The sequence below is a fragment of the Triplophysa dalaica genome, chromosome 24 (assembly GCF_015846415.1).
Source record: "Triplophysa dalaica isolate WHDGS20190420 chromosome 24, ASM1584641v1, whole genome shotgun sequence".
Taxonomy (NCBI): Eukaryota; Metazoa; Chordata; class Actinopteri; order Cypriniformes; family Nemacheilidae; genus Triplophysa; species Triplophysa dalaica.
The window spans coordinates 3,099,981-3,115,000 of NC_079565.1; the positions used below are offsets into that span (position 1 = coordinate 3,099,981).

General features: G+C 36.9%; 3 protein-coding genes across 3 annotated transcripts; 2 read left to right on the forward strand and 1 right to left on the reverse strand.

Moving 5' to 3' along the window:
* Positions 1-56: 56 nt before the first annotated feature.
* Positions 57-5,518, forward strand: LOC130414112 (catalase-like). The gene is made up of 13 exons (XM_056739818.1): positions 57-239; positions 1,182-1,353; positions 1,459-1,569; positions 1,895-2,025; positions 2,157-2,261; positions 2,349-2,474; positions 2,658-2,849; positions 2,951-3,103; positions 3,339-3,477; positions 3,582-3,712; positions 3,788-3,895; positions 4,307-4,390; positions 4,477-5,518. Exons 1-13 carry the CDS (start codon positions 171-173, stop codon positions 4,537-4,539), a joined length of 1,584 nt encoding a protein of 527 aa, XP_056595796.1. The 5' UTR covers positions 57-170; the 3' UTR covers positions 4,540-5,518.
* Positions 5,519-5,668: 150 nt separating this feature from the next.
* Positions 5,669-7,524, forward strand: ifitm5 (interferon induced transmembrane protein 5). The gene is made up of 3 exons (XM_056739819.1): positions 5,669-5,993; positions 6,232-6,473; positions 7,071-7,524. Exons 2-3 carry the CDS (start codon positions 6,267-6,269, stop codon positions 7,290-7,292), a joined length of 429 nt encoding a protein of 142 aa, XP_056595797.1. The 5' UTR covers positions 5,669-5,993; positions 6,232-6,266; the 3' UTR covers positions 7,293-7,524.
* A 4,939-nt stretch (positions 7,525-12,463) lies between these two features.
* On the reverse strand, positions 12,464-13,951 carry cdkn1cb (cyclin dependent kinase inhibitor 1Cb). Its single transcript, XM_056740171.1, has 2 exons — positions 13,224-13,951; positions 12,464-12,992 (listed from the first exon to the last, which is right to left on the reverse strand). The coding sequence occupies exons 1-2, from the start codon at positions 13,729-13,731 to the stop codon at positions 12,928-12,930; spliced, it is 573 nt and encodes a 190-aa protein (XP_056596149.1). The 5' UTR covers positions 13,732-13,951; the 3' UTR covers positions 12,464-12,927.
* Between the last annotated feature and the right edge of the window lie 1,069 nt (positions 13,952-15,020).

Here is a 15,020-nt window from a genome sequence, read left to right on the forward strand (position 1 = left end):
AGCCCCGCCCACTTAGGAAGTCGGTTTCGTGTTAAAAATCGATCTGCCATCATTAGAGGTGGAGACCAGAAAAGGGTTGAAGTTAAAAGTACAGACATTTGACAAATACACAACTTGCTTTAGTGCAGTGCAGTGTGTGTTTGTCTTTCAGAAGCTAAGATCCATTCATAATGGCCGATAACGTTAGAGAAAAAGCGACGGATCAGATGAAACTGTGGAAGGAGGGTCGCGGCTCTCAGGTCTGGTGCACAATTTCTTTTATAAGTTACATCATATGACTTCTTTGGGTTATTGTTTCCCTGCATTTGTTTAATGCACGTATTTTGCACCGAGAAATTGTGGCAAAATGTCGCTTGTTTGTAACTTAATGCACGAACTGCAAAGTATACGTTGAGTTAATGTGTTGACTTTTCACAAAGTTGCACTGAAGCTCATTAAATACTGTAAAAATAGATTTGATTGTTAAGAAATTAAATATTGAAGAATATGACTTGGATATATTGATGATGTGCAAAAACCGCAAATAAACCTTTTATCCGATATTCCTGAATGCATCGACAACTGTTTGTATTGTCTGACAGTTGCATAAAATAATATATTTTTAAAAGTAGTCCGTTTGATTTTTCTTTTCAGAGAAGTTTGAACTTTGTATGTTTTGATTAATAAATACACCGAAAGTTAAGCGCAATTTTTAAATGATTTAATTTCAGTCGATATCTAACCGGAAAAGGCGTAATTCCCGCCTCTTAACCCACTGCTTTAAAACTTGATTGGTCTACTATAGTAGGACTGACACCGCGCTCAACCAATCAATTCCTTTAAATGCTTGTTTACGTTTACGTCAACATGCTTTCCTCGGTGAAAGCTGATTTAGACTTTCTTTGTTTAAGAGTACAAAGTACAAGCAGTTTATGTTTAATCATACACAAGATAACTCTATGTGGTTATTTATTCATCATGTTTAGAAGTCCCAAGATTTGTTTTACTATTGCTGTTTTATTAGACTTCTTTACATTACATTTCTCATTCAATAAAAGTCATACAATATGGCAGATTTCAAGAGAATACACAATTAAATAATCATTTAAATTGAGAGCTAACGTTAAGTGGGTTTTTGCTGCTGTAAATGATTTGACGTTGCTTTATTGCATTAATTTAAATTATAATGTTTTTTATCCCAGCGGCCGGACGTCCTGACCACTGGAGGTGGTGTCCCGATCGGTGATAAACTTAATTTGATGACGGGCGGTCCGCGTGGACCCCTCCTGGTGCAGGACGTGGTGTTTACTGATGAGATGGCACACTTTGACCGAGAGCGCATCCCAGAGAGAGCCGTGCATGCCAAAGGAGCAGGCCAGTGTGAACACACACATCTAAATAATGAGAAAAAAAGAATATCAAACTGCTTCTCGTGATTTTATGATGGTGCTTTTATATTGAAATGTTTCCTTTGAACAGGAGCGTTTGGTTATTTTGAAGTGACACATGACATTACACGCTATTGCAAGGCCAAAGTGTTCGAGCATGTGGGAAAGACAACACCCATCGCTGTGCGCTTCTCCACCGTGGGTACGTCTCTGTGTGATACTCTAAAGAGAAACATTATGGTTACATCACATATTGGCGTTCAGGGAAAGTGTTTGTGCTAGTGCAACCTGTACTGCCAATATAGATCAGGTTAGAAATACCAGGAAATGATGTGGTAACAGAGGTCATGGCACTCAGGTCTCTGAAATGGTTTTGTAAGAGGGTAAAGAGCAGGAACAACTTCTTCTACTAGTCAAACTTTTCTTGTTTTTTGTAAAAAAAATCTAAAAACTTTGATCCAACTTTAAACATGTTCATTCATTTACAATATTGAGTAGTATGTGTATGAACTTTTGTTTATTTGTAGCTGGTGAGGCCGGGTCTGCGGATACGGTGCGAGACCCTCGGGGGTTTGCTGTAAAGTTTTACACTGAAGAGGGAAACTGGGACCTTACCGGAAACAACACCCCCGTCTTTTTTATCAGAGATGCTATGTTGGTGAGAGTCGACCAGTTTAATCACATTTATAACATGCAGATTTGTATACGTGTTATGATATGTTTCCTTTATTCTGTTCAGAGACATTTATAGTGTCATGGTGTGTGTTAAAAGTGTTTATGTGTCTGTAGTTTCCATCCTTCGTCCACACTCAGAAGCGGAATCCGCAGACTCATCTGAAGGATGCCGATATGGTTTTTGACTTTTTGAGTCTGCGTCCAGAATCTTTACACCAGGTACAACTGAGACATTACACTTTTGTGTGTGGCACACATGCATCCACGGAATTCAGATAGAGTTATCGTTTATATGTGTATGTGCAGGTGTCTTTTCTGTTCAGCGATCGGGGGATTCCAGACGGCTTCCGTTTTATGAACGGATATGGATCACACACCTTCAAACTCGTCAACTCTGAGGGAAATCCTGTTTACTGTAAATTCCACTTTAAGGTAAACAGAAGTTTGCACCAATGTTTTTTTTGGGGGGGGGGGAGCTTCCCGTTGCATTATCCAAAAAGAAAGGCGTCCATCAAATGTCTTGATTTGATGAGATGTCTTAAGCATGGAAGAATCCTAATAAGTCTAATACGTGCAAAATAAGGCACTGTGTAATATTTGTTATTTTTCTTTTAGACTGACCAAGGCATAAAGAATTTGACGGTTGAAAAGGCGGCACAGTTGGCTTCTACTGATCCGGATTATGCCATCAGGGATCTCTTCAATGCCATCGCCAATGGCAGCTTTCCATCTTGGAGCTTCTACATCCAGGTCATGACCTTTGAGCAGGCCGAGATCTGGAAGTACAATCCGTTTGATTTGACTAAGGTACCAGCATTGCGTCTGCTGACCTGTGGAAATAAACTGATCAAATAAAACAGACATACAGAACATGCACACAGAGAAAATGATTAACTGTTGTGGCGTAGGTCTGGCCTCATACTGACTTCCCTCTGATTCCTGCCGGCCGCTTGGTGCTAAACCAAAACCCTGTGAACTATTTCGCTGAGGTCGAGCAGCTCGCCTTCGATCCCAGTAACATGCCGCCCGGCATCGAGCCCAGCCCGGACAAGATGCTGCAGGTATACTTTTATCACGAGTGTAGCAGAATGAAGTGGGCTCACTGCTTAGACTGTATTTTTAGTCGACTAATGCCATTGTTGTTACTTTGCCTTATTCATTTTAATAAAAGTAATTAGTAATTTTAAGTGCGTTAATGTAAATTGCATCAGATTTAAGCATTAATGACTGGTTACAGTAAACTACTAATCTCCTAGAATGACTTTACACTTAAATTGATCATATTTTCTTCTTCAGGGCCGTCTTTTCTCTTACCCAGACACACATCGCCATCGACTCGGTGCCAATTACCTCCAGCTGCCTGTTAACTGCCCCTACCGTGCCCGAATTGCTAACTACCAGAGAGATGGCCCCATGTGCCTGAATGACAACCAGGGTAAAAGATTTACCATCAAAGCAAACATTACAGAAATGTGAATTAATCCATGTGTAAATAAACCCCACACTGTAATGTTAAACAGTTCCTAATTTATCCTATAGGGGGAGCTCCTAACTACTACCCCAACAGTTTCAGTGCCCCAGACCACCAGCCACGCTTCATTGAGTCAAAATTTCAAACCTCCCCTGATGTGGCCAGATACAACAGCGCAGACGATGACAATGTGACTCAGGTATGTGAACAAATATCTATGTGTGGATTATCATGTAAAGTATATGTGGAATTATCGCTTAGATGTCTTCGGCAGGTCCGTACGTTCTTCACTGAAGTGTTGAGTGAAGATGAGCGAGATCGTGTGTGTCAGAATATGGCCGGCCACCTAAAACAAGCTCAGCTGTTTATTCAGAAACGCATGGTAAGGATCTTTTTTGTAATCTCAGTGCACTTAAAAATCACAATTCTTATTTTTTTATGAAATGTTGTAGTTTATAATTAATAGCTTATTGATGTGAACATTTTCTTTTTAAAATTCATGTACCCTAATACTCTTCAGTTAAAATATGAAAATGCATTTCCATCCTGAAATGACTATTCATCTCAAATATTGTAAATTAGACGGCTTGGCCAGAGCATCTGTTAACTCCTCCCCTTCAACTGTCACGCCCACTAATTTTCTCCTTTGAAATTCCTATTCACTCGGAAATGGAAGTAAAAACAATCGCAACTTCCGGTTCACGGGGACTTTAAACTAGTCAAACTAGACTGAAGAGTGCATTTGTGCCCTAAGTGGTTCCACTATATAAATGTAAGTTTTGTTTTCGTGCAGGTTCAGAACCTGATGGCTGTTCATCCAGATTACGGGACCCGTGTTCAGAATCTCCTGGATAAATACAACGCAGAAGGAAAGAAGGTACAAAACACACACGTGTCACCTACATAAAAATTGCTTGTCAGTTTAGTGCACAACATTTATTTTTTGACTCTCTATTTCTCCAGAACGCTGTTCATGTTTATACTAGTGGTGGAGCGTCTGCCGTGGCTCCAGCTTCCAAGATGTAATTCAAAAGTGCCGATTGTCCGCACATGATGTTACACACACACAACAAACATACACATTTGATCGTACTAACACACACGTATTTTAACCAAAACAAATACTTATACTGTAATCCATAAACATTTTCTCCAACACACACGGTTGTTTGGTGAATGATGATGATGCTTAATTCATTCCTTGTGTGCTGTAAAAACACATATGTCATATCTAATACGGCCAAATTACAACACATATAAAATTAATTTGTCAAAGCATTAAAAATTTCGTCTGAATTGTCTTGTGTCAAACCAAAAAGAGGCCTTTTAAGGGATTCTTCACCCAAAAATTACAATTCTGTCATCAATTACTCACCTCCGAGTTGTTCCAAATCTGTAAAAATTGGTTTGTTCTGATAAACACAGAGAAAGATATTTGGAGGAATGCTTATAACCAGACAGATTTTGCCCCCCATTGACTAACATGGAAGAGAAATACAATGGTAGTCAAAAGTGCCCCAGATCTGTTTGCTGTCCTACATTCTTCAAAATATCTTCTTTTGTGTTCAACAGAACCAAAAATTGATGAAGCCATTTTTCGTACTATGGGGTGCACGGTCTGTTTGATTATAAGCATTCTTCAAAATATCTTTTTATCATATATATATTTATACAGATTTGGAACAACTCAAAGGTGAGTAAATGATGACAGAATTTTCATTTTTGTGTGAAGTATCCCTTTAAATGCATAAATGCGTGTACTCTAGACCAAATCAACCTTTATTACCTCATTTTCACTTGATTTTGTGCAAAATGTGAAATTGCAAAAAAAAACTGAATGGTTAACACTTTTCTAAATGAGCCTTTTGATTTATTAATGCAGTTTTATAGCTGAATAACTGAAAATAATTGTCTGTCCCTTTTGCCTTAACCGGACATAATACTGTTCTCATAATATGAATGTGAAACCTTGTCATTTTATAGTTCAATAAATCTGAATACTGCATCCCTGTGACAGAGTTATGAATTCATTTTAAATGGTTGTTTCATGTATTCTTATTTTCATGTTTTCTGAAAATCTCCCCAAACAACATATACAAGAATTTGTACAACCTCATGATATTACGCCAAATGACATTTTATCAACTATAATGTAATAAAAGGTTTTTGGAAAGAATCTTATTTGGTCCTTTTTGGAGGCTTGATAACCCTTTGTTACGCATGTGTAAGATCAAGCATCTTGGACATTTTGTGATAATACTATTCTTGTTTTATTTCTATATGACAACTTTTAAAGAAGAGAGGCATCCTGTTTGCTGTCACTAAGTGTTTTGTACTCCAAATGATTATTTTTTTAGAAAATTGTTTGTGAATGTTATCTGGATGAAGGATACTGCTTGCACACGTCCCTTTTCTTGGGGTTTGGATACTTTGATTTTCAAAAAGTCAGGCACAAACCTGAAAAGTCAAGAACCAGTCTGGTAAGTTCACATCTAGCATCTAAACCTTATGTGTGAAGTTTTATTTTATTCAAGACCTGATTTCTGTGTGTGTAAGATGTCTGGAGGCAGAAATTATAACAAAAAAGAAGAACCCTCCCCTGCCTCTCTCTCTCTCTCAGTCTCTCTCTTTCTCTCTCTCTCTCTCCCCATTTAACTCCACCCAACTTCAGTGTTGTATAAGTAGGGGTCTGATCTTCCTCTTCATAAGTCTCCTCAGATTCTTCTACAGCAGTTGACCCTTGACCTCAGAAGATGGATAACGCTACATACAGCTACGTGAACGACTGCACTCCGCTCACTAACTGTAAGTCCGGCCGTAAGGCGGGTGGCTCGACGGTGGTCAACATGAGCCAAGCAGGCAAGAAGCCACCAAGCGACTATCTGGTCTGGTCCCTCTGTAACACTCTCTATGTCAACTTCTGCTGCCTGGGATTCATGGCTCTCATCTATTCCATCAAGGTGAGATTCGGTCGTTATGCCGCAGTTGTCTCAGCTTCTTTTCAATATTTTGTTTTTTTAGAAGTCCTAGAGGATTCCTAGAGAGACATATTTAAAACAAAATTACAGACTTTGAATTTACACGCGTCCAGAATTAAATGTAATTGATGTGTAGAGAATCTGAAGAACTCAATTGTCTTTTTAGAAACAACACACAATATTCTTGGAATGTTCTTTATGTGGCTTTAGGATTCACAGAATGTTTCTCTTGAAAGTTATTTGTAGTGTAAAAAGTACTGAAGGCTATAAAAAGTATAAGAAATGGTTCCTTGAAGAACTAAAATGGTCCAAAATAGCTCTGAAGAAGAGTTCTTTGGTATCTAGAGAACCTCGAAACCAATACAAAGATCTGAAAATTGTGTCCCAATAACTTTTTAGATATAAAGAACCTAACAGACAGCTTCGTACGGCAAACAACATTTTTTCAATTATGAAGTTTCTAAATGAGAAATAGTGCTTTATGGTAGAAAAATTTAAGAACCATGTTTATGTAGGATATAATATTAGACTTGATACACGAATGTCCAAGACTCACTTACATTGTGGTTTTGTGTTTAGGCCCGAGATCAGAAAACCATCGGCGACATGCGGGCAGCGCAGGAATGCTCAGACAAGGCAAAGTGGTACAACATCTTGGCATCGGGGTGGAATCTCCTGATTCCTCTGTTGTTTCTGGGTCTGCTGGTTCTGCTCATCGTTCATCTGGGGAGCTCGCAGGGAACATTTGATTTCTTTGGTGAAGATGGATTCCAGAGCTTCATGAAGCTGTTCAGCAGGTAGAAGAACAACACCTGGAATCGCATCACGTGAACTCAACTCCCGGGACTTTATACTCTTACACCACTCTGGCAATGTTTTCTTGGGCTATGTCATGAAGTATTATTATTTAGATTTTTTCATTATAATGTCTATGTACTGTATACTGTATACTTATAAGTATATCTGCCTCACAATTCTATTTTATGCTTTAAATTGGCTTAACAGTATTTAATAAAATATTTAATGTCCTCCATCCTTTTTTTTTATGTGTTTCTTTGGACAGATTTTATTTGGGCAGATTTCTGTGGCCATTGCATAAACAACCATTAAATGAGTCCGAATCACTGTGTTTTATAATATTTAAATCTGGCTGATATGCAATAATTCCATAAAACACCAGGATGCAAGAAATTAGCTTGGGACTAAAACTCAACAACTATAAAAACAACTTTTTACTATCATCTAACTTACATCTATATAACCAAATGACAAACTGACTGAATATCACAACAAAATTCTTTGTGGTTGCGTCCGTGTCTTACATAGATTGAACAGCGATTCAATGCTGGCTTTAAGACCGTTGTAAAGAACAGGTTAACATGGTTAAATTTGGAGATTACCAGAAATCAGTAGATTTGTGTTTCTCGTGTTTTAAAAACAGAGCAAGCCCTGTGGTTTAGTTCTTATGTCTGTGCGCTCTGTAATGTTCTGCCATGCGGCCTGTGCTTACAGCGGTGACCCCTCCCAGCCGTGTGGGTATTTTTACCATTTAAATGACAGAGCTTTATGCCAGCCTTCACTACCCTTCTATTTCAGTCTATATGAAGAGTGGACACAGATGTGCAGTTTAGAAATTAGAAAGCAAACACACACATTTATGTATGTGCACACACACCCTCATGTAGACCTGCTGCATGTTAGACGTACTGCTGTTGCTGCCATGTATCACAATATATACAGAGAAAATAACCATGTTGGTTAATTAAGGAAATCTTAATAGTTTACTTTAATGCAAACGATATTATAATATTATGTACTATTGATGTGATTTTGAAATAAAATCAATGTACAGTAATTACTGTTAATACAATTAAATAGGTAGTTTATTAACAGTCTCGCCTCCAAACTCCTGACAACTTAATTTTATTAACACAACCAAGTTTATTAAATAATAGGTTAGTTATTCAACATTTTATTTATGGGTCATACGATTACTCTTTAGAAAACCAGGTCTAATAAAGGACTTACATTTACAAAGGATATGCAGAAGCTCTGAAAGAGCAAATCTGGAATGCATGCTCAACTAATGTTAGGCCTACTTATTCTCATTGAGTACATATGCGGACTCTTCTATAAAGATAAACTGTATATGTAAATATATGTATTTAGGTGATATTTGTGTACAAATATAACATTACAAAAACCTTAATTCAAGTATACAATTAGTATAGGCCTACTTCTTTTAAAATAAAATAAGAACGTATAATTTTGGTCAATTTATGTGTACGTCTAAAAATGTATAGTTGGGAATACTCCACCTAATAATGCAAATTCTGTCAATTACTCAATACCCTCAAGTTGTTTTAAATCTTTTTTAATTTATTTGTTCCATTGAACACAAATAAAGACATTTGGAAGAATTTTAGCAACTGACAGTACAAAGGCACCAATGATTACCATAGTACGAAAAAATATTGTATATTGTGTTATTCTGTTGAAGAAATTATGAAGAATATGTGACCCTGGACGACAATATCAGTCTTAAGGGTAAATTTTTCGAAATTGAGATTTTACATCATCTGAAAGTTGAAAAATTAAGCTTTCTATTGATATATGGTTTGTTAGGATAAGACACTGTCTGGTGAAACAACAACTGTTTACAAAGCTGGAATCTGAGGGTGCAAACAAACAAAATATTGAGAAAATTGCCTTTGAAGTTGTTAATCTGAGGCACCGCAGCAGGTCATCCACTCACAAAAAGAAAGTTTTTATCACTTTACAGTAAGAAATTTATAAAATCTCTTCATGGAACATGATCTTTACTTAAAATCCTTATTATTTTTTGCATAAAATAATATTTTTTGTAATTTTGACAATTACTAGAAATGCTCCTGTGCTACTTAAGACTGGTTTTGTTGTCCAAGGTCACATTTAAGTAAGCCAAAGGTGTCACCTTTGACTTCCATTTAAAAATGTTCTACTGTGGTAGTCAATGATGTCCCAGAACTGTCAGTTGCTTACATACGGACTCGTATTTACTACATAAAGTATAATAACGTAAACTTAAACCATACTTTAACTTTGCTTAAGTATACTTTATAAAATAAACTTGAAGTGTAGTTTCTCTCTGAGGAACCTATATACAATTTAGATTTTTTGTGTGTATCTGTATCAGCTATCCATGTTTCTCTCTGACTGTGATTTTATTAAAGTTTTTGCAGGATTTTTGCTTTCAGGAGGAGGTAGGAAGGTTTGCAGCTCCTGTGGTTTGAGCACAACCACACTAGGGAGGATCACACACATAAACACCCACCATCTGAAATTATCCACTGGAGGAGTCGTCTATATGCAGCAGATCTGTGAGTACTGAGGGATAATCTTACCCTTCCTTCTACTCCGAGCCTCTTGGTCTGTAATGAAACTCACTAGTTTCTGGGTGGTTTGTAGCTGCCGCCCAGTTTTAATAATATGTAGGCATACTAAGTCAAATATTCGGCTATAAGATCAAGGTTTAAAACACTGGTAACTTTGGCCTTCTTTCACATACACAAATACTTGAAAGAATATCATGATCCTGCTGTGTTCTGAAATGAAAGATAACACATTTCAGGTTCAAATTTTAGGTGGATAAACTTCACACTGGATGTGTCGCCCTCTATTGTCTATTAACAGAAGAAACATTTTAGTTTTGACTGAGTTAACCCGATTACTAAATTTCTTTGTTGTTATTTTATTGTTTATAAAGTGTTTGTTAAATAATGTCTTTTTTATTCAAAATATTTTTAAATTCAGATGCTGTGACCCTGTGACCCTAATGTCTTAACTTTAAATTTAAATTTAAGTATGTTTAACTATACGTTTACTCTATAAATGAATGTATTATTATTATTTATGTATTATACATATATAATATATATTATTTACATTCAGTCCAGTTTTTATTCGATTGTCTGTATTTATTGGGTTAAACTTTGCCGACAGATGGTGCAATTGTGTTATTGACGGTGTCTCTTTAACCTGTCACTTCTAACCTGTTAACATCTTAATACCATGAATTTTACAAGTTTACTGTTTCAACATAATTTCCTTACTTTTAAATAATTTTTATTTATATCTCTACTGCAATAATGTGAGTTTTTGCAACCCTCCAAAACTGAATAAAAGGTTAATGAAATACATCTAATATAAACAGTTATAAAATGCATCAAAAGAGACAAAATCCTAAATATGCTCGAAATCCTGAATATGACATATATTTCTTAATAATCAAGCTTAGTGTCACAAAAAAATCATTATTTATAGACAGAAAGCTTTCCCACCGAGTGTCATCCTGTCAGCTGCTAATTCCTCATAAATGCTGTCTGGTCACATGTGTCAACAGTGTGACGTCATAGAGAAGATCCTAAATATGATGTGCTTGAATGATTTGTGTCAGCTGGTGCATCACACTCTCAGCTGACCCCTCCCCCTGCTGTATGTGGTTGGCCAGCTGGTGTCCATGGAGACACAGCTGTTGAGTGGGTGAGAAAGACTGAAGAACTCAGAACTCATAAAAGATGACATCTGTCTGTCCTCAATGAACATATTTCATTTTCACATCTCGTTGGGAGAACATTTGTGTACGCTTCAGAAGACATCTCTAGTGTCAGTATTCATTTATCTTAATGCTTGAGATGATCTTTAACTAAATATTAAACACAAACTCATTAATTACCACATATTTAGTCATTAAACAATAGTATATAATCCCCCCACCCACAAAAAGAGTTCACATCAATATACAGATTAATGCTTGAAAATTGAGATATTTAACTTAAAAGAGAGACATCCGGTCCATTTAAGGGATTGTTTTCCTAATAACAATTTCTGTGATCATTAATTCACCCCCATGTTGTTCAATAAAACATTAAAGAATTTTAAGTGAACTATACCTTCAAGACGTAAGTGAACTTCAGTGTATAAAGTTGTTAATGCATTAAAAACCTCAAGACTAGACTTTTATTCGTGAAATATATTCATGAAACAACTGTCTTTTTTATAGTAGTAAGAAAAACTTGCTTAAGACTCATTTTCATCCATTTGGTAATGCTTAACTTAAGTATAGTGTTGTCTTATGTCTATGAAAGACTTGAATGGGTGGAGTAGTTTAAAGAGTGATTTAAAGGGATGTAAACCTTCAGTAGGTGGGTGGTATCTGAAGGATTACATTGCTAAATAGGTAAAGAAAAATAACCTTTGTCCAAACAAAGGCGTTTAAAACTACTGTGGAGTCTCCTGAGCTGATGTGTTGACAGTGCAGATGATCTCTCTGTCATACACATGTTAAACGGACACATGAATGACCTTTCTTCTGTGTGAAGCCACGCGCCGCTCCGATGCTTACATGCCCGCAGGTGTTCGCGCGCATTCCAGCAGGTGTTGACGCGGGGAGCCGCGCGCGCTGCGTGGATTTGAGCGGGCTGTGGGAGGAGAGCGCGGGTCTCATTAGCAGGTCAAAGCGACATGGCACGCTCTTCTTCATGCTGTAATCTCCTCTTTTCTCCTCCTCTCTTTTCATCTCGTCTGTTACTCGCAATGCTGCCTATGTGGTCCTCTACCGGATCTTTTACCCCTCCTCTCTTTTTAGTGGATTATACAGTTTGAACAAAACACTAAACTTAAGTTGCTCATAATTGTCCTGTTGTTACGATGTTTGACTTTAATTCTCCAAATATTCACTAAATACACAAACCTTTCTACTTAACTAGTTTCTACTATAACTGGTAAACTGCTACAAAATGGATATTTATGGTGTAGCGCAAGATGGTCTTGTTTTAATTAATGGGAAAGTTTAGTCTTGTGAACACTTAAAAGTTAGTGAGAATTAAAAGTAAATCAGTTCTCTTGTCTGAACATCCTCAGTCCTCATAATTGTGACTTAAGGTTGGACTAAACTCAAACTGATAAACAAATACTGGACGACACACAGTATATATGTTTATATAGTGTACATATTTATTAAAGCAGCCTTTTTTACAACAGTGACAATACGGCTCAGGATCATGATTTTTGGACGTTTTCAAGTGAATGACAAAAAAGCTACATTTCAGACTACAAAAAAACTGAGGTACAATTTGCAAGCAATGCGAAAAATAAATAAATAAATACAATACAAAATATATATATACACAGGCGGAGGAATATTCAACGAAAATAAATACGTGTCCTGGCTTTATGTAAAGTCACTTGTTCAAATGGTTTCAGACCAATATTGTGCCTTTATGAACAAACATTAGAAAACGGAACAATCATCGTTACTATGCGATTGCAGAATCCCGTTTTGTGACGTGATGACATGAGTCAGTAAATTCCGAGGTGGTTTTGACTCGGTGACATCATTTCTTCCGGCCTTTTCCCGCCACTCCTCGATGACGTAGAGGCCGGAGCTTTCCTAGTTTCACTCCACGGTCCTGCTTTCCTTCGGCGTCACGCTGTCCGTTCTTCTTCGCTTTGAGTAGAAATCTACAAGAAAACAATTCATTAATAATATTATAAAAATGAACACCATATACTACAGTTTATCAATTGACTACAGTTAATACTATAGTATGATGTACTATAAAGTGTGGTACACGATGCAGTTTGCTATAGTACATACTATTGTATACTAACGTTATAGTAAAGTTGGTTTTATTTTGGGTTGTCAGTCATGTATCTAGTGATGTAATGTGTGAAAAATTATGAGTATCTTACCTGTAATGCGCAAATCTGTGCGCCTTTTGGTCCGGGCGTGAGCTGCCGTTTTGCGCGATTTCCTGGGGTTAACGTTACGTTTGTCTGCCTTGTTCTCTCGGTTTAACATGTTCATAGATGTAGAACGACCTCCACAATGTGCTGGAACTCTTGCCAATATTTCTCTTTTCGGTTCTTTAGACACGGCAGACGTGATTCTCTCCCGGTAAAACGTAGGACACTCCCCGGCCGGACTCTCCTCCCATTCCAGTTCACCGTCCAGCGGGCGCCCTTCGCTGAAGTCGAAATTCCATCTTAGCCGATCCCGGTCGGCAATCTCCTTAAGTTTGGACGTCAGCTCTCGCTGTAGCTCGTCGTGGTCAACGGGACCGAAGAGATTCCGGCAGGTCCCTTTGCGCCTCAGCAGGGGGAGAACCTGAGGGGAAATATCTGCGCTCTTCTGCCCCGAGACGATTTCCCTTGCGTTCAGCCTGTCCATAGCAATGGTGGACAGAAATTCGGAAGACATCGGTGATTTTGTCGAAATCTAGGTGAGAAAAGTGCCCAAATTGGTGTGAAGTCACATAGGGCACAAACCAAATCGGTGTGGTGTTGAACACACGTCGTTGTAAATTGCTCTAGTCGTGATCTAAACGAGTCAGATTTAAAGTACTGCGCCTCACCAGCGTAAAACCACATGCTCCTTTGCCATTGGCCACTACCCTTTTCATCCTGTTTGTAGGCCCGCCTCTGTTGAGCTGTGATTGGTTAGACCCACCACTAATTCATTCTGATTGGACAGATCCGAATGTATCTGGCTGTGATTGTTTTTTCAACCCTTTTTGCTGATTATGCCCCACACCCATTACTGAGGGTGACTAACGCACTTTATTTTTAGTCAGTAATGCACTTCATTTTAAAGCATTACATTAATACGTATTTTATAGTAAAGTGTAATTAATAAATGGTCGTATTATATTATATTTATTTTTTCATTCTTTTCTATTTTCCCTTGTGTTTCTACTGGTTATGATACTATGCATTTTCTGTGACACAACTGTGAAAGCACTGTATAAAATGACTAAACTGAATATTAAAATAATAGGTTATTTGAATCGCTGGACGATGAATCCTTTCAATAAAATTGAAATAATGTGTGAAGCAAAAAGCAATTGATTAGTAATAATTAGTAGACAAAACATGGCATTTACGTTTTTGGCTCATTTTGTCTATTTTAAATTCATGCTATTAAAATATACAGTTATTGATCACCAGTGTTGGGTAAGTTACTCTGAAAAAGTAATTAGTTACTAGTTACTAATTACATATTCAATAATGTAATTAGATTACTGTACAGACTACTCTCACTCAAATGTATTTAATTACTTATTACTAATTACTTACTGTACCCTATATCCACCTTGACTAGTTAAGTGATTCAAGGATAGACATGAAACGGGCTCTTTTAATTCAATCAAATAAATAATATTAAACTACATAAAGTAGTATTTATTAACTGAATAAAGTATTACAAATGTGAGAAGTATAAATTAAAGCATGGATTTTAAAGTTAGACTTTGAATTTTGATGTCAATTCCACTATTGCACACACATATATTACACAAAGTATTTAGTTTAATTACATCAAAATTAACTGTAATTACATTACATAAAAAATAAGAGTAATCCCGTACTTTACTTTTTTAAGGGAAAAGTGATTAAATTACAGTAACTAATTACTTAGTAACTAGGTACACCCAACACTGTTGATAACATTACTTACTGACCACCCAGTTTTCATGAGCCATATGTAGTTAT